The 19259-nt window shown below is 51.2% G+C and overlaps 2 protein-coding genes across 6 annotated transcripts; one reads left to right on the forward strand and one right to left on the reverse strand.

Annotated features, from left to right (window-relative positions):
* The first annotated feature begins 6142 nt into the window (after positions 1–6142).
* On the forward strand, positions 6143–9244 carry SDR39U1 (short chain dehydrogenase/reductase family 39U member 1). Its single transcript, XM_082384186.1, is given in 8 exon segments — positions 6143–6220; positions 6528–6634; positions 6728–6812; positions 6815–6858; positions 6860–6879; positions 7186–7307; positions 8068–8211; positions 8488–9244. Coding segments are annotated over 8 exon segments (951 nt in total). The 5' UTR covers positions 6143–6204; the 3' UTR covers positions 8901–9244.
* A 1379-nt stretch (positions 9245–10623) lies between these two features.
* On the reverse strand, positions 10624–19231 carry KHNYN (KH and NYN domain containing). Of its 5 annotated transcripts, none has more exons than XM_082384113.1 (8): positions 18950–19227; positions 18068–18288; positions 16131–17251; positions 15842–15972; positions 15659–15755; positions 12921–13028; positions 12611–12712; positions 10624–12071 (listed from the first exon to the last, which is right to left on the reverse strand). In XM_082384113.1, the coding sequence occupies exons 2-8, from the start codon at positions 18266–18268 to the stop codon at positions 11819–11821; spliced, it is 2013 nt and encodes a 670-aa protein (XP_082240239.1). In that variant the 5' UTR covers positions 18269–18288; positions 18950–19227; the 3' UTR covers positions 10624–11818. The 5 variants fall into 5 exon arrangements, 4 of the variants coding, with proteins under 4 accessions (XP_082240239.1, XP_082240240.1, XP_082240241.1 ...); XM_082384114.1 differs by having other exon boundaries at positions 19085–19226; XR_014242309.1 differs by lacking the exon at positions 10624–12071 and having other exon boundaries at positions 12847–13028; positions 18950–19231.
* Positions 19232–19259: the final 28 nt, after the last annotated feature.

A 19259-nucleotide genomic window follows, 5' to 3' on the forward strand; every position in this document is an offset into this window, starting at 1 on the left:
GGTCCCAAGGGAAGCATTGCACTCTCTCTGCAAGCCCAAGTCTGTGTGACCTCAACAACGCCCAGCACTTGTGGGGAGGCACAGAGGAGAGAGGCAGTAGGGCACTAGTAGGGCAATGTCGCCTACCCTGGCTGAGAGGGGATCAGACCCCTGATTTAGACAGGGCCTCTTCTCAAAAGCAGCCCAACCCTTCACATCCAGCCCAGCCTCCCGCTGGACTCAGAGCCCACTGGAAGTCCCGTCACTAGGCAGCCTCGGCTTCCTTCAGCCTGCCCTGGACTTGGGGCTAGGACTCGCCCAGCTGGCCACCTTTTGAGCAAAAATGTGCCTCTCTGCCATGGCCCTGCCCTCAATCCATAAACAAATCGTGCTGTGCACCTACAGTGTCCCAGGCACAGGGAGACAAGAGTAAATAAGACAGGTTCAGTGCCTGCCCTATCAGAGCTCACAGTCTATGAGGCTTTGCCTGATTCATGTAATAATCTCATTTTGAAAAAAATACAAGATGTGAAGTTGTGTCATTTGTATAGAATAATGCAAAGTTCACAAATATTTTTTCGTTTAACCCCAAAAGCACAGTATGATTAGAGCTGGAACACTAAGACTTATCGCTGAAAAGTTGTATGGTTTAGTGGTTAAGCATGCCAGCTCTGGAACTGACTGCCTAGGTTCAAATCCCAGCTCTACCACTTAGTAGCTATGTGCCGACCATAGGCAAAATACTTAATGTCTTTACACCTCGGTTTCTTCATGTCTGAAATACAGGTAATTATAGTTCCCATCTCATACAGCTGTTGTTAGCATTAAATGAACCAATATTCTGCTTAAAACACAGAAGAGCTCAATATAAGTTAGCTATCATTGCTATCACCTAATCCAAAGCCCTAATTGTGTAATTAGAACCCAGAAAGGTAAAAGGACTTCTACAGTCATACAAAGTTTCTGACCCTTAACCAAGGTTCTATTCTCTCTGTCACTGATCTTCTCAGGAACTAGAAAATTCACTCAAAGGAACTTAACTTACCCACCCGCCACTCTAACCAAATGCTTAAACCCTCCTACCTCATCCTCATCTGATGATCACCAAGCAAGGTGGCTACTCCACTTTCTGACCATTCAGATTAGAAAGTTCTCAAACTAAAATCTGCTTTTTGCAAACATGGTTCAAAAGGATACATGCACCCCAATGTTCATTGCAGTGGTGTTTACAATAACCAAGACATGGAAGCAATGTCCATCGACAGAGGAATGGATAAAGAAGATGTGGTGCTTATATACAATGGAATATTACTCAGCCATTAAAAAGAATGAAATAATGCCATTTGCAGCAACATGGATGGATCTAGAGATTATCATACTAAGTTAAGTAAGTCAGACAGAGAAAGACAAATATCATATGATACAGCTTATATGTGGAATCTAAAAAAAAAATGATACAAATGAAGCAAAAGGTGGGTAACAGAGCAGGGAGGAGGGTGGATCTGAAGAGGTGAGTGGAGAATAGGGCCTTTTTCCTGTCTGCACCCAATCCCTGAGAGAACCTTCCATTGAGTCCTTTGGCCTGTTCCGTCTCTCACGTCTTTGGTTGACAGTCCTAAAGCCACACCCCTTCCAGGAATCACATCATAAATAAATTACTTGCACTCAAGTGTTTGTTATCAGGGTCTGTTTCTGGGAAAACCCAAACTAAGATACCCCCCGAAATCAAGATTTATTAAATCTACTATAATTAGTACAATGTGATGTTGATGCAAAGACAATCAATTAGAGCAATGAAACAGAACGGAGTCCAGAAAAAGACACATTCATCCATGGACACTTGGTTTATGGCAAAGGAGGAAGTACAGGGCAGTGGGAAAGGACACTCATTTCAGTGCATATTGCTGGGTCAAGTGAATATCCATGGGGAAAAATGAAATTTGACCCCTATCTCACACACACACAAACATCAGTTCCAGGTGTCCCACACATTAAAAATAAAATAATAAAACTTCTAGACAATATGACAGGAGTATCTTTATCACCTTGGGGTTTAGAAAGATTTCTTCAAGGCACACAAAAATCACTAACCTTAAAACAAGTTTCTCAACCTTGCACTACTGATGTTTTGAACAGGATAAATTTTTGTTGTGGGGGAATGTCCCATGCATTGTAGGATGTTTAAAAGCATCCCTGGCCTCTACCCACTGATGCCAGTAGCACCACCACCACTGCCCCGGTTATGACGATGAAAAATGTCTCCAGAACATTGCCAAATGTCCCCTGGGGGAAATGTTGCCATGTTTGGTGAGGGGGGACAGAACACACAGTTAAAATTGAATCTCAGATTCAACAACAACAACAACAAAAATAGTGTGTGTCCCAAAAATTTCCTGGGAAAAAATTAAATGTTTTCATTGTTTATCTGATATTCAGATTTAACTAGGGGTCCTGTATTTCATCTGAAATTCACCCTCAGTTGAGAATTACTGTCTTAAAGGAAAAATGATTTGATAAATTGGATTACAAGAAGGACTTCTCATCAAAAGACATCTTTAAGAGAGTGAAAAGGCAAGCCACCCAGTGGAGGAAGATCCTTACAGCACATATGCCAACAAAGGGCTCACATGCAGAATTTATAGATAATGCCTGTCAATCAATAAGAAACAAAATAAGACAACCCGAAAGAAACACTGACAGATTTGAACAGGAAATTCACAAAATAAGATATCCAGATGGCCAATAAACATATGAAAGGCACCCAACCTTATTAGTAATCAGGAAAATACAAATTAAAACTACAATGCAACTGGGACTTACCTGGTGGCACAGTGGTTAAGAATCCGCCTGCTAATGCAGGGGACACGGGTTCGAGCCCTGGTCCGGGAAGATCCCACAAGCTGTGGAGCAACTAAGCCCGTGTGCCACAATTACTGAAGCCCGCGCACCTAGAGCCCGTGCTCCACAACAAGAGAAGCCACCGCAATGAGAAGCCTGCGCACCGCAATGAAAAGTAACCCCTGCTCACCGCAACTAGAGAAAGCCCACGCACAGCAATGAAGACCCAATGCAGCCAAAAATAAAATAAATAAAAATTAATTAAAAAAAAAAAAAAAGTCCATGGATTCAAGTCCCAATCTAGGTTTCGGCCAGGTTCGAGTCCCAGCACGTGGGTTCAAGTCCCAGTCTGAGTTGCTTGGTTTCACTTCTATCTCCACAAACTCTGGGGTCTAAAGAGACTATGTTAAAAAAAGGGACCAGGGCTTCCCTGGTGGCGCAGTGGTTAAGAATCCGCCTGCCAATGAAGGGCACATAGGTTCAAGCCCTGGTCCGGGAAGATCCCACATGCCGCGGAGCAACTAAGCCCGTGCGCCACAACTACTGAGCCTGCGCTCTAGAGCCCGCGCGCCTAGAGCCCGTGCTCCGCAACAAGAGAAGCCACCGCAATGAGAAACCCGTGCACCGCAACGAAGAGTAACCCCTGCTCACCGCAACCAGAGAAAGGCCGCGCACAGCAACAAAGACCAAATGCAGCCAAAAATAAATAAATAAATTTATAAAACGGGTGACCAGAGGGGCTCTAGGCTCCTTTATCTGTTGGGTCTCCATGTTAGGATCTTGGTTGATTGGTTGGTTGGTCCTGTCATACTTTAATTAGAAACTATGTGAAATGATGATGTGAATAGCATTTAGCAAATTACATCCCAGAGCCTGAGAGAAGTTGCAAAAATCTGCCCAAGCAAGATGAAGCAGGGGGCATTCACAAAGAGCTGGCATGGGGGAAGGTGCAGAGTTGCCAGCAAACCCCTCATCCTGCCCTGCCCTAGCCCACGCTGACAGGAAGATCTCTCCCTGAGTCCTGGCTTCCTGACCCGCCCCACAGTGATGGCCTGACCACCCAGAGAGACTGTGCTCAACTCCTTTTGCTGTTTCAGGAAGCAGCTGTGGGGGAAACTGTCCCATTTCAATGAAAGAAGTCCTTGTGATTGCTACAGACTCAGGAGGGACCCTTGTCTTCCTGAAGGGCACCAGGTGCACTTGCCCCTACACCCAGATGTGCAGACAGAAATTTCTCAGGTCTTGTTGTCTGGCTCGGATTTGAACGTTTTAACTGCCAAAGTGTCAGATGGACTTTGAGATCTGCGAACGGTTTCACTTAACTAGATCAGTTGTCAAAGGAAAGGCTGAGGAGGAGGGAGAAGCTGACCCACCCATCTCCAGAACCCCAGAGTAAAAAGACTCTAAGGCATTACAAACCTGCTCTCCATCAGCCTCCCAGGGGAGGAGGAGTGGTTGCTGGGATCAGAGCGCTGTCCCTATGTATGTCCCCTCTTACAAGGGGCACAAAGCTCTGGAAGGGATTCCCACCTCACTTCCATAAGGATACTGATGGACCTCCACCCTCCTGAATCTGTGGTCTAAAGGCATCTGATTTAGCAGACTCTCCTCCCCCTCTCCCCACAGCTCCCCACCCCCGCACTGTCCCAGGTATTGTCTCCTGTCAACCAGGTCTCTAGGTTACAAAGATTGACTGACAACGCACAAGATAGCCTCAGTCCCAAAGCACACTTTGTTTTTGGTCTCTGGAGAGTTCTTTTATTTTCTAGCTAACTCGACAATGCATTTAAGTGAAGATGTGTTCAATTCTATCCAGCATATCCATTTGTACCGGGAGTGTTTCAGGATTCATATGCCACAAAGTGTTCCTGTCACATATTTTTTTTATATATATATTTTTAAATATTTATTTATTTGGCTGCGCTGGGTCTTAGTTGCGGCATGTGGGATCTTCGTTGCTGTGTGCAGTATCTTCGTTGCGGCATGTGGGATCTTTAGTAGCAGCATGCAGATTCTTTATTTGCGGCATGCTAACTCTTAGTTGCGGCATGCATGTGGGATCTAGTTCCCTAACCAGGGATCAAACCCAGGCCCCCTGCATTGGGAGCACAGAGTCTTAACCACTGGACCACCAGGGAATTCCCCCACATACTTTTAAAAGATCATTCCACTTGCAGCGTGTGGAACAGTTTAGAGAGAAAAAAACATGCAGAAGCAGAAATCTATTAAAGAGACTATTGCAGAAAATAGACCAAAGAGGAAAGAAGAGTCATGGTGGCAGAGATAGAAATAGATGGATCTGGGAGATATTTAGTAAGTAAAATCAAAAGGGTTTTAGATATCCAAGAAGATATATCCAGTGGGAAGTTTTTATAGGATTCAGGAGCTCTGAGGCTCTCCTATAGTTCATAGGCGATTCGGGAAGTCTTCTTTGAAAAAACTGGTAACCGAATTCACCGAGGTAGATTCTTGGGAGAAAGTGCACAATGGGAAGAAAGGAAGATCCGTAGGATCCAGCTTTGAGGAATATCAACATTGTAAGACCTTAGAGGAGGTGGAGCAAGCAACACAGACTGAATAAAGCTGGGCGAAAGACCCAGAAGAGAGTGTGGCTTTCCTTGAGGCCGAGAAAAGAGCATTTCCAAAGGGAGGGAGGAGTCAGCAAGTGTCCAGTGATACAGAGGTCAAGAAAAACGACTGAAAACTAGGCATTAGTTTTGGTGACACGTGGGAAATTAGTGATATTGGCGAGAGGGGCAATGAATGATAAAGGCAAAGCCAGACGGATGTGAAGTAGAAGTAGAAAATGGACACCACTCTTTTAAGAAGTTTGGCTATGAAGTTAAAGAGAAAGATAGGACATTAGCGGAGGAAGAAGAGCGCTGGAGAAGGGTTATTTTAAGTCGAGGGGAACTTGAGAACGTTTAAATGCCGACAGGAAGGAGCCGGAACAGGGAGAAGAAAAGGTGAAATAATAGGCCGGGTAGAAAGAAATCCATTGTACCTCTGGGCGGATTCTCTTGTACTACGTATCCACCACACTGAAGAGACAGCCAGAAGCCGGATGATTGAGCAGCTTCGAACTTTAGGTCAAAGGTTTTTTCTACACTAAAACCTTCCCTCCTCCGCCTCCTCCCCTTCTTTCCCCGCCCCCTCAGTCTATTTCTCCACCCCCCGGCCTCCTTGCCAAGATCCCCGCCTCTCCTTGCAGTGAAATATACAGCCTTCACTACGAATTCTTCCGGGTCGCCAGGCAGGGCCACGCCCAGTCCTGCCCGCCCCACAAGTGGAGGGCGCTTCCCGAAAGACGCATGCGCAGAAAGGCTGCAGTCGTCCTAGAGGAGGTGGACTGTAAATCTTGCGCAGGCGCGTGAGGTCCTGGTCGCTATGAGGGTTCTTGTGGGTGAGGGAGGGCAGGAAGGGGGAGTGGGAGGAGGCCGGTTTATACAAAGAAAACATAGCCAGAAGTTGAGGGCTAGGAGGCCGTTTCTGAGAGAGGGCACCGTCTCGTGCACAGGCAACCTGGCCTTGGCCTCAGAGCCCGAGAAGCCGAATCTCCCTAAGCTCTGTGACCTGTGTCACCTCTGCATCGCGGGGAGGGGGCGAGGAGGGGAGAAGTCTGGCGTCAGATGGGAGGGCACCGGAAGAGGGGGCCACGTGGGGATGCAAGGCGCCCCCGGGAGGGTAAACACCTCTCATTTTCTGATCAGGTGGAGGGACGGGCTTCATTGGGACAGCCCTAACCCAGCTGCTGAAGGCCAGGGGCCACGAAGTGACTTTGGTCTCCCGAAAGCCAGGGCCCGGTCGGATCACGTGGGTATGTCCAAATTCTGGAAGCATGGGGGGTGGGGGGGCCTAGTTTGGTGGCGCAGGGCGAGGGCTCGCGGGCACTGTGTGCTTTCTCCAACAGGATGAGCTCGCTACGTCGGGGCTGCCCCGCTGCGATGCCGCCGTCAACCTGGCGGGAGAGAACATCCTCAACCCTCTCCGCAGGTCAGCCGGGCCCTGAAGCTGACATCCTTCAGAGCAGAGGGAGGAGAGGGCCGACTCTGAGGAGAACCTGTGAGCTGTGGAGAATGGGACTTCCAGATTGAGAACTCAACCCATATCCCGGACTGCTCATTCCCCCACCCCCACTCCTCCACACCCACTTGCCCGTCTTCCCGCCCAGCTGGTGGACCTTACTCCCCACTCAGGATGCCCAAAGTAGACATACCTTTTCCTTCTACAGAAGAGATGGACCATTTCTCTAAGCTGCAATGCAGGGTTTTATTAGAAACGGATATGGATGGGCCCCAGGGAAGGAGAGGGAAGGAAGGGTATGTGCATGTATTTAGTGGCATTTTATTTCCCCCGTTTCTCCTGCAGGTGGAATGAAGCCTTCCAAAAAGAGGTTCTCAGCAGCCGCCTGGAGACCACCCAAATGCTGGCTAGAGCCATTGCCAAGGCCCCACAATCCCCCCAGGCCTGGGTCTTAGTCACAGGTGTAGGTATGTCCCACACCACCAACCCTTAGACTAGCCAGGGAAAGGAGGGAGCATAGTGAGGGGCAACTCAGGCCCCAGAGTGCTGGTCTTTTCCAAGCACGGGAACTACCTAGGCCCTCATTCCATGCATATTTCTCCTGACTTTTGTGTACTGTCACTGAGAAATTGGGACCTCAGAGAAAGTGAGGGGAGTGGCACTGCTCCCAGTGCCAGGGAAAGTCCCACCTACTTCCAGGTCCCTTATTTCTTATAGCACAGTTCTTTAGGAACAGAATTCTTGATTCTTGTATTTTACCTTTGGGACCAAATAACAAATATATATATATACACACACACATTAGCCACTATTCTAAGTGATTTGCACATATTACATTTAATCCTCACGAGAAACCTATGCGGTAGGTACTATTATTCCCATTTTAAAGATGCAAAAATTCTGCACAGAGAGGTTATGTAATTTGCCTGAAGTCACAGAGTTAATAAATGGTGGAGCTGAGATTAAAACTCAAGGCAATCTGGCACCCGTCTTTGTTCTTAGCTTCTCACTCTAGCACCTCAGCTTAGCCCCATAACGAGAAATAAGAATGACTCCAGGGCCGGAACAGGTCAGCTCATGAAGATCAAGGGGAAAATATCCATGGCTCTGAGTTCCCATGGGGAGATCCCAAGGGCCAAGGAGGGTGAGGCCAAGGGGAGCCTTGACTGCAAAGGGCCAGACAGGACCAAGGACACCCAGAGCAAACAAGTGCTGTTCCACCGGCAGCTTACTACCAGCCCAGCCTGACAGCCGAGTACGATGAAGACAGCCCAGGAGGAGATTTTGACTTCTTCTCCAACCTTGTAACCAAATGGGAAGCTGCAGCGAGGCTTCCTGGAGATTCTACACGCCAAGTGGTGGTGCGCTCCGGTGAGAACCAGGGGCCTGGGTATCAGACAGGGTTGGAATGTCTTCTCTGGGCTGGGAGGGTGGGGGGATAAGGGGAGCTGGGCTTACAGAGGATGCCTCCACTTCTAGCTAACACACAGGTGGGAGGGCGGGACATCCCAAAGAGAGCCACACCCCTTGCCTGCCACAAAGCAAAGTCAGCATGGGGAAAAGGTGAGGAAGGGGAAGCAGGGAGGAACAGTGGGACTGCCTGGAGGCTGAGGGGCCTTCCTGTACCGTCCTTCTTGCCTGCTCTAGGGGTTGTGCTGGGCCGTGGAGGCGGTGCCATTGGTCACATGCTGCTGCCCTTCCGCCTGGGCCTGGGGGGCCCCATCGGCTCAGGCCACCAGTTCTTCCCCTGGATTCACATCAGAGACTTGGCGGGAATCCTGGCCCACGCCCTTGAAGCAAGCCACGTGCAAGGGGTCCTGAACGGAGTGGCTCCAGCCTCCTCCACTACCAACGCTGAGTTTGCCCGGGCCTTGGGCACAGCCCTGGGCCGCCCAGCCTTCATCCCTCTCCCCAGCACTGTGGTACAAGCTGTCTTTGGGCGAGAACGTGCCATCATGCTGCTGGAGGGCCAGAAGGTGGTCCCAAGGCGGACACTGGCTGCTGGCTACCAGTATTCTTTCCCAGAGCTGGGGGCCGCCTTGAAGGAAGTCATAGGCTAGGTGGGGGAGGCTCAAGGAAGGGCCTGTTGCCTGTCCCTCAGCGAGGGCTTCCTAATGAGAAACTGTGAGCTCAGGTTCTGCTCTACTTGAAACCTGAGACCATCTGGTTCTTAGGGAGTCCTCTTTCTTTCTCATTGTCCTGTTGCCTCATCTTATTTAACTGAGAGACTGTCCGCTGTTTCAAGGTTGCAGTCTCATCAAGTTGGGACCTTAACCTCTTCAACTGCTCCTAAATAAATTCCCAAGTTTGGTTTCCCTGCATGTCCTGTTCCTGGCCCATTTCTCCTTTTTGCTGTGTAGAGAATGTTCCGTGGTTTAGGCAATAAAGATAAATCATCTCACTAGCTTCAGCTCATCTCTTTGGCCTAGGTTCTGAAATTTATTTCAAGAAGTGCCATCCTAGAAGACCCTTTACTTTACACGGGGTTTTGAAAGTTATAATGTGCAACATCTCCCTTCTTGGTCCCTCCACTGCCAAAAGAGCTGGCAACAAATTTGAGGCACGAGGTTATGACAAAGGTAGAGGCAAAAAGAATGGTGATCCATTTCCAGTGGGCTCTGTGGTCACCCTGCATACTTGTTTCACGCAGTGCCATTAGGATGCCAGCAGAGGAAGGGACAAGGCCCAAGTCCAGGACAGCCTTCAGTCTGTCACTGAACAGCAGTGAATTGATAAAGCAATCACACACTGGCCCCAGTTCATCAGGCTGCAGCAGGACAAAGCTGTGCAAAGCTTTAGGACTGTCAAAAGATAAGGACTTGCCTCTCATCTGACTGGGGCCACTTCAGTCAACCAGGATCCTAGCACAAAGTGACAGAAGATACCTCGAGCCCACTGCATACCCACGAGCATTGAAAGTGAAAGGTACAAGGAACCTATCAAAAGCTACAAACTCAATCCTTTCAGGGAAAAAGAGTCCCAAGTATTCATCAAGGAGCCTCTCCCTTTTTATCGACCCTGGTTTCTGCCACAGTTTGACCAGAAGCAGTTCCCCTAGCCCCCAATTCAGGCCATATTAACCAATCTCCTTTCTTCTGAGGGGACTATGGGTTGTCTTTGAATCACTGTTACCACCCCGACTAGCCTCTCCAACTCGCCTGCCCCCAGCCCAGCTCAGTGCAGTGTAGTGGTGGATCTCACCAATGGGGAGGGGCAAAGAAACTGGGACCCTAGGACCCTCTCCATCATCATTCAGCTCCACATGCTAGTTGCTGATACAAGGATCTGGGGTGATTTCAACTCCCTGTGCCACTCAGGGAACAGAAATCAGCCTAAAAAGAGGGCCATGTCCAGGGACTTGCTGCAGGGCCCAGACAGCACAGAATCCAGGGACACCTGTCTTACTTCTTTATCTGGTTTTGGACTCTTTAGGAAGTTGACTGGCTCTGTACTGTTCCTGAAGGAATGACTGGCCTCAAAGGGAGAAGTAACAGAAAAGCGTATTTGGGGATGCACTAAAGGAAGGACTGACTAGTACTGTCCACGGATGGATGTGCTGCCTCGGAGGCAGTCAATTCCCTGGTACAGGAGGACTTCAAGCAGATACAGGACAATGACCTGTAGGAATCAAGGAGGAAAGAGAATGTCCTGAGGTGACAGCAGCTGGTCTGGTGGCCAGTCAAGTACCTTCTGACTCTGATTCTTCAATTTTCGTTTTCCAGATTGGTTCCTCTAGATACAAACTCTATAAACCCTCCCATCCGCATACACGCACACACAGAGCAGAAGTGGGTCTCGCTTTATGCAACATATATGTTCTGTAAAGAAGATGCTAGGGTCAGGTCACATGAACATTTTCCTCGCAGAACATGTCTTCATTGGTTTGGTGACTGCTCAACTCTCGAGCAAGTGCATTAACCGGGGACTGCGGACTTTCTGACACGTTCGTTCAACTGTAAACAAACACCTGAATGCAACAGGAGAGCTGCCATTGATAGGAAGGAACCCTGAGAGTTTTCTGGTAATGCAAACAGTCACCCCTAATTAACCGTTTTGTAAATGTGGATTTGGGGGGGGGGGTTGCCCAAAAGGGACGCAGCCATTATAGGGCACATTATACTGATGCAGTGTAAAAAATCTAGGGCACAGGTCCTGGGGACAGAGGACCCTCAGCTCTCTGAAAGTGAGGTTTTGGTTAGGAAGCCTGTGCAACCACAGACAGACACACCTGAGGCTTGGTCCAAGTACCTTTCCTCCAAGGAGCTTTCCTCCACGTTCTCATCTCTCCTCCCAACAGGCATTTTTACCCCTGACTTGTAGGCGGAAGTAAAGACCAAGATCAATCAAGGTCACAGGCAGGCATAGCTGAGACCAGAAGCCAACTCTCCCTCTGCCTTCTCCACCAGATCCCTGCTGCCCCACTGTGACCCAGAGCCCATAACACTAGCCTTTCCAGGGCCCAGCATTCCCTTTGATGCGCCCAGGAGCCCAGCCAGGCCTGGGACTCGTCCGGTCCTCTGGCCATCAGAGCAGCAGCCAGGAGGAGAAAAGGCTTAGCTTCCTGGCCACCTGTTCTACATTCCCCTCTCACCCACCCTTGCCTCCATCCCCAGCTCAGCGTGGAGGAGGGGCCGACAGTCCCCATCTCCGTGACCCACCCTTCCCAGCAGCCCCCATTCCCTACAGAAACCCTGCATAAGGCAAGGTTAAGAAGTTAAGGCTGAGCAGAACCTCCTGAGAGCTGGTTGAGGCCCTGACTCAAGATGAGATCAGGTCACCTTACAGACCTGTCCCCAAAGTGCCCCAGGCAAGAGCATTCCCCACACACGAATGCGCTTCCTTGGTGCTTCCCTGACACAAAGCACCAACTCAGGGTGAGACTGGGTCAGGGTCTGAGCAGCAGAGGGACCCTCACAGAATGAGCTGAGCTGGATGAGGCTGGAGCTGACGGGGTGGCAGTCACCAAGACAGGTGAGGCTCAAAAGTTGAGACTGAGCAGGGCCTCGGAGAGCTGGTTGATGTCCCGGCAGTACGGCTCCCGCTGCAGGATGAAGTCCACCTTGTGATCCTGGCCCCAAAACACCTCCAGCAGTTGGCGCCGGAGCCGCTCTGTCTCCCGCGTCTTCCGAATGCCACCACTGCCTTTTTCCTCTTCTTTTCTCCCCTGCTGCTGATCACTGTGTTCTGTGAAGCCCTTGGCAGAATGCTGAGCCTTAGAAGACCCCTGTGCCCTGGGAAGCAGCAGAGGGAACAGGAAGAGCTGATAAGCATCCTCGAGGGAGGTTAGAGCCCAGTGGGCCTCCCTGCTCTCCACTCCCAGTTAACTGCCCTGCCCAGTCTGGGCTCTGGGGAGCGACCCTGAAGTTCCAGAAACTGACCACTGAGGGGCAGTATCAACCCACTTCTGAAGGGAAGATGGCCTGTTCCTTTGGAACCTGGAAGGTGAAACTGCCACTATCTAGTTCTAGTCTAATCAATTAATCACTTTATGTCCAACAGAGGGCATGCTCAATGCAGCTGGCTATAAGTAAAAGCAACCACCTTCCAAATAACTCCATCCAACACACTGATTAGGGAAAACAGGAAACAGGAGTTTCCCTCCCAGCCAGGAGGGTCTGAGCCAGGATTCCTTGGGCCAAGCCCAAGGCAACTTGAACTACTACAGAATAAAGCTGTCCCAGATTGAGGTCATTCTTCCCCCAATTCTCCAGGCCTGCAAGGCCCCTGCAGAGCAAAAGCCAGGGCTGCCTAGGAGAGTCTGAGGCATTACCTGACCGGCTTCTTCAGGAACTCATCCAGTGTAGGGCCATTTCGCCCCAATGGGTCATCAGGCACCATGAAGAGGTTTCCCACGAAGGTGAAGGGCAGCAGGCTGGATGGGCACAGAGAATGTGTGGTCACAGAGGGGCCTCTGCCCACCTCCCGGACAGTTAAGACCAACACCATCAGAAGCTGCCAGCTACCATCCTTCGCAAAGCAATGTCAGCCCCTTCCCAGAGTCCTCACCCGGTGGCACAGCAGAGCTGGTTTTAGAGAAAGGTCTGAGTCCGTGCCCTGTGCTCAGGGGAGGGCTCCCTCACCGCTCTCTAATGATTGCCATCCACTTCTCAGACTCCTCTGCCAGGTCCCGGAACTGGTCATTGGAGACAATGATCCCATCCGTCTCTTCAGCCAGCTTCACCATGAACCTGTCACGAAAGCCACGGCAGCCAGATTGGGATTCTCCAAGGTCCCAACCCCAAAGAGCGTTATCGACTCCAGGGACCCACTTCTGGTGATGGAGATCTGGCCCCCTCACCTTGATCCAGCCACCAGGTGACTGACTGCATACAGGCGCCATGGGGTAGAAAGGAAACCCATGAAAGATGAATCCATCGTGGTTCCCCAACAGCATCCCCTCAAGTCACCACCATCCTCCACTCAACACTCTGTGCCTCATTAGTGTGAGACAGAAAGATCTGGCTCTGGCTCTGTCTTCTTCCACCGTGCCCCCATGAATCAATCACAGATCCATCATGCTCCTCCTCTGAAAGCCTTTCCACTCTGCTTCCTTCCTTTCCAGTCCCACCATTACCATCTGAGCTACTTGGACATTGCAAGCGTGGTACTACTGCATAGCCTCCTGATGAGGGGCTCCCCTGCCCCCAGCCACTTACCACCCTCCAGTCTCTCCTGAACCCCCCCAAGAACATGGTCTTCCCTCCACAAAAGTCTTCCAGACATGCCCTTTATCTACCGAATATTTCCACATGCCCAGGCCTGGCAGCCAAGGCCGTCTAGAACCCAGCTCCAAGCCACGCTTACGGCCTTATCTCGCCCCATACTCCCTAATGTACTCAGCTCCTGCCAAAGTCAATGATCAGATTACACCCTGTCCTTCAAACATGCCCCATGCTGTCCAGCTTCCTTGTTTCTCAAACTATTCCCTCCATCTGGAAGGTGCTTCCCCAACCTCCCTGATGAACGGAATCACCAGGGGAACTTTAAAAAAATAGATGCCTGGGCCCCACTCTAGTAATTCTGATTCCACAGGACTGGGGTAGGACTCATGAGGTGAGTCCTTTTTAACAGGTTTAAAACCCAGAGCTCCAACGCATCCCATGTCCTTGTCAACCAATCAACAAAAACTCTCAAAGCCTTCTCTTCCCACAAAACCCCAGCCAGAAGGGGGATCCCTTTCCTCTCCATTCTGTACTGTTTGGTTTACAGTTTCTTTGGGCTCTTTGAAGTAGAGAATCAGGTCTTCCCTGATTCCCTGCATTCCTGCTTCCTTTGGCAGGCCTCGCGCCTAGTACTAAGCAGGCAGTCAGTATTTGAAAGACAGTGTGGTATAGAGAGAACTAGTAATCAGGATTCGGTGTGACAGGTGTCTGGTTCTGAGTTTCTGTCTGGGAAACAAATTAAGAAGATGACATAAAAATGTATATGGTATCATATAATGTACAAAAGGTATTTTCAAGTTAAACATATTTCAATACTATTATCACGTTACATCATACGTTGTTCCGCAGTATTCAGTAGGCCTGTGCTACGTGCCACTGTGTTTTTCACTGTAACTAGGCAAAATTCCAAATTCATATTGTGCTGTCTGCCTATCAGGACGTACACAACTGTACAGACATGTGCCTTCAAAATTTATTACAACTGACTCAACCTTCAGTTTTAACTGTGTCACTGCTGACGTGTAAAGAAGATTCCATAGTGCAGATAACCTGTGAAATCTAGACATAAAACAGAATAGCATCGGGAGAACGTGAACTTTTTGTAGAATACCATTTTCCTATTAGGGAGTAAGAGCTAAGTATTTGAAAAAACAAAATATATAATCACTTCAGTTTGGAAACTCGTTTTTAATTTAAAACCGAAAATCCTAGAGAATAAAGAACTTGTCACTAGTTTTTTTAAATTGGTTAGTTAGCTTTTAAAATCCGCCCATCTCCCACGCTGTGTGCACACTGGGGAGGGAATGTGCCCCGTGTTTTTCAGTTAAACCAGCTAGCAGCTCTAAGTTCTCATTTTCCCTTTGCTACTTCATAGCCTTTGCCAAGAAAGTTAACTACTCTGACCCTCCGTCTCCATTTCTGTACAACAGAGGTAAGACCCTCTGCCACACTTGATTGGATCCATGAAAAACTAAGGAGTATCACTGCCCTCCTGCCCAGCACCTTGAGTGAGACAAACACATACCTTAGCTTCGTTTGACATTCACAAGGAGGATGAATGAATGGAAGAGGACCTTGAGATAATGACATTAATCCACTAAGAGACTCCACAGTCAATGACTGTGCAACCTGGGACTCAAATCCAGACCTGCAAATTCTAAGACCAGTGATCTTTCACTATCTCTTATAATACCATGTTTTGTACAGTCTTATTATGCATGGAATGCATTTCTTCATTTATCGTTATTTTGAACATTTGCTCCGGTTTTTCCAGAAGGTTGAGGAATTTCTCTCTGTGTTTGGACACCTAGGTTGTAAGAGGCATTTGTCAGCTATTCATGTCATTGGCTTTCCCATCTTTCCATTAAATCAGTATTTTCTAGACAGTAAGGCACTATATAAATATGAGGCATCCTTTAGTTTGATGAGTGAAAAGTGAAGGATGAGTGGACAAACAGAGCTGTCCACCATCCATCTCATCCTGCCTGCAGGGCAGGTTTACCTCCCCAATCATAGGGGCTCACGGAGGAGAACTGACCCTTGTCCCACGACTCAGGCTTACAGACAGTGTGAAGGGTCAGGAGCTTCTGTCTCTCCCTCAGTCTCCCACTTGGCTCCTTGAATGTCGAGCCTGTGACCAAGAGAGAAGCAAGTACCTGTCGTCATAGGAAGAGATCCTCTTGCCATCCAAGACCCGGGAGGGAGTGAGGGAGAGCAGGCTGAGGGAATACAGCTTGTGCAGGAAGTGACCCTCTAGAGAAACAGAGGAGCACAATGGGGTTATCCTCAAGGTGGAAGCAGGGGCCATCCCCGGACACAAAAGACCAGGCCCAACTCACCTCTGACCTTGGAGTCCCTACTGAAACGCCACTGAGGCACAAAGACAGTTATGTCGCGGTGGCCACGGTCCCAGAAGTACTGCACAGCAATGGCAATGCCCCGGCTGGAGAAGTAGTGCTGGAGGCCGTGCCTGCAGTGGAAAGGGGTCAGCGTTCTGGCGCCCCCAGGGGGGCCTGGCAGCCTGGCTGTGCTGCCCCCCACTTCGCACATATCCCCAAGGTGAACGCAACTGCCCGTCTCGTCATCTCATCCCCCTCCCCAGGACTCTCAGCCCCACCAGGTACTCACACCATGGCCACGTTGCTGCCATCGATGACAATATGGCGCAGGTCTGGCTTGCCTGGCACGTTGGCAAGGCACAGGGTGAAAGGGTCCTGGAGGGCCTCCTGGAAACGCTGCGTGCCAGTCACCAAATTACCCCCCCGGGTGCCTCGTTTCCACGGAGACCCCCGACCTCGAGCCACGACCTGCTGCTTGTCTGCCCTGTCTCCTCTGTCCCCTCGATCTCCGCAGTGCCAAGGGGGTTCAGGCGCTGGTGGGGGGCTGGGCACTCTTGGAGGTGAGGCTTCCCCATTATGGAGCCGCTGCAGGAGGGAGGCTCCCCGGGGCTGAGCTGCCTTCTGACAGGGGCCCTGGGTGCCAGGAGGCTCGCCCTGGACCCAGAACCTTCCTCTTTCCTGAGGCACCCCCTCCTTCCCCAGGGCCTTCCCTTTCAGAGGCACTGCCTGCCCTGCCTCTCCTCCTCCTGACTGTGGCCTGAAGGCCACTTGTCTCTCCCAGGCCTCTTCCCCGGGCCACTCCTTCCACCCCAAATCCATCTCCCTGGGACCACCGTGCTTTGTCCCCTCCTTCTCCATAGCACGTCTCTCTCCCCTTGACTCTTGCCACCCTGCAGGTCCTGTGTCCAGAGACTCCCTGCTGTCACTCAGGGGACTCCTGACTCCCTGGTGCTGAGCACCCAGCAGACCTGGGCTCCCCCACTCCCAGGACGGGAATGCTTGGGGCCCCTGCCCCCTGGATGCCTCTTGCACCAGGCTCAGCAGTTCTTCCTGGACAGCAAGGGGCAGCTGCAGCAGGGCCTCTGTGTGGGCATCCCCCCGGGACTGCAGCAGAGAAGAGAATTCTCTCAGCACTCCAGCACACTGAGAGGCTCCAGGGGATGGCCCCAGCCGAAAGTCCCAGCTCAGGCGCTCCACCAGCTCCTCCACTCGGCTCTGGACCATGACAAAGGCCTCGGTCAGGCCGCTGACCATCAGCGAGCCGGGCGCCCCCGGCACCAGGTGGGCTGATGTGCTCCAAGTCAGGCAATCAAGGAAGAAGCCCTGGGCTCCCAGAAAGATGCAGTGCAGTTTGGGTGGGTAGTGAATTTCATTCTGTAGCTCTGGGCTGCAGAGACCCTTCAGGTACTCCTGGGGGAAAAGGTGGGGAGGGGAGGTAGGAAAAAAAAAGAGACTGCTGGAATCCTAAGTGGCCCAATGGCTCCTTCGGGGCCGCTGCTCTCCTCTGAGCTCCAGGATGCCTGAGCAGAGCAATGGAGCCCTACAGATCCTGAAAAACGTGGTGGTTAAGAGGGGGATCAAGAAACTCACTTCTTTGCCTTTTCAGTTGACAGCCTGTGGCTGAATTTCCATTTAGAACTTGCCTCAACTTAAGAAACTGTTATAATTAATTGGTTAAAAGGCTGTCTCTTCTAAACATTTATGTGTGTGTATGTGTGTTGTATATTTCCATCATAACGATCATCATTGATAACTTTTACTGAACTCACGCTTTACATGCTTTACCTAATTCACAATGAGTTCAGTGAGGTGGATACTGTTATTATTCACATTTTATAGATAAGGAAACAAACTAGGACCACAAGGATGGTATTTGGTCGTGCCGTTCTGTAAGTCCTGACTAACTCCAAAGGAATCAGTGTGGCCTCCCACCCCACAGTGAATTCCTTGGTGGGGCCTGCTTGCCCAACCAGATTATCTCTTCTCTCCCAAAGAGTACAAACTGATTTGAACTGAGTCACTTATCTCCAAGCCCTGGCAGAATCTGGGTCATTGCAGCAGAAATGAAACCAAAACTCTTGACAAATAGAGAGTTTGGAAGTTCCTCAAAGCTCAGGGCCAGTGAGACAAGCAAAGAGTGGAGATCCTCCCCAGCCCCTCCTCTCTTCTGCCTCCTCGGGGGAGGGAGTCATTGTTTCCCCGGAAGGGTCAGGGAGAGGCGTTCACCTTGGCTCTGCTGGCGTTCTCCTTGGGGCCCTCCAGCTGCAGCCAGATGTGAGGGTTCTCAGGACAGTCCTTCGGGAGGACGCTCATCCCCACCCTGAAGATGCGCTCCACGTGGGGTTGCTGTTCCCGCACCTTGTCCTCGGCCTCCGCAGACACCGCAAAACGGTCAGGGGACGGGGAGCCAGCCCCCCAAGTAGGCATGGCTCCTTGGCCGCCCAGCCCTGGAAGGAGGGAAAGCAGCTCAGAGCCTCAATGTCCCCTCACCCCAAATTTGGTCTCCTGGCCTACACCAGCTATCAACAGGTCGCACCTAGTTACCAAACTGGTAAACAACCCAAGAGATAACCAGCACTTCAGTCCATCTTGGGGATAGGGAGGGAATGTCAGATTATCTGGACACAGGGGCCTTCTCTCCGGAGACAAGTCATGGATAAACAAGGCTGTCTCTCTGGGATGGGTGTGTGGCCTTTGGAAAATGACCACAGCCCTGAGCAGGAAGCGGGGGCGGGGCGGTGGGGGGGGGGCAGATCCAGCTGGGTCTGGAGGCCAGAAGGAGGGGACAGGTGACGAAAGAGTCCCTCTCCTCCGGGTCTCTGCAATCTCCGGGTCCAAGACAGCCTCTTAAAGATGAATCCTCACCAGGGCTTGAACTGGGCTGTCCTCTGGGTCCCTTGTCAGCCATTTCCCAGGTTCTAGCCACTCCCACCCCTCCCCCTTCCTCCGCCGTCTGCTGCACCCCTCGGTCGCGCCACGAGCCCCACGCGGGGCCCAGGGGTCGGACCGGGCCCCGCCCATAGCCGCTGGCGGCTGCCGCCCCCCGACTGCGCTCTGCAGTGCGGCCTCTGGCTCCCGCGGCCCGGGCGCGGGGGAGAGCGCGCCTACCCGCCTCGCCGCCCGCTGCGGCCTCAGTCCCGCCGGCGCCGCTCGGTGCCCGCCGGCCCCAGCTTCGCCCGCGCCCCCGGCCCAGGGAAGAAGGGCGGGGGGCCCGAATCTGGGCGGGCCTTCCCGATTCCTCACCCAACGGGGACCTCTCTTCCCCACATCACGAACAGTTTTTTGAGTCACTTCCTGGCCGGGGGCGGAGTCAGCTGGGCCCCTCCCGGGGATGGGCCTGCACCGAGCCCCGGCGCGCGCCCGCCCCCGCCAGCTGCAGGCGGCTCCCCGCCCGCGGCCGGAGCCTCGGCCCGGGCCC

This window comes from Balaenoptera borealis (assembly GCF_965194805.1).
Source record: "Balaenoptera borealis genome assembly, chromosome: 3".
Taxonomy (NCBI): domain Eukaryota; kingdom Metazoa; phylum Chordata; class Mammalia; order Artiodactyla; family Balaenopteridae; genus Balaenoptera; species Balaenoptera borealis.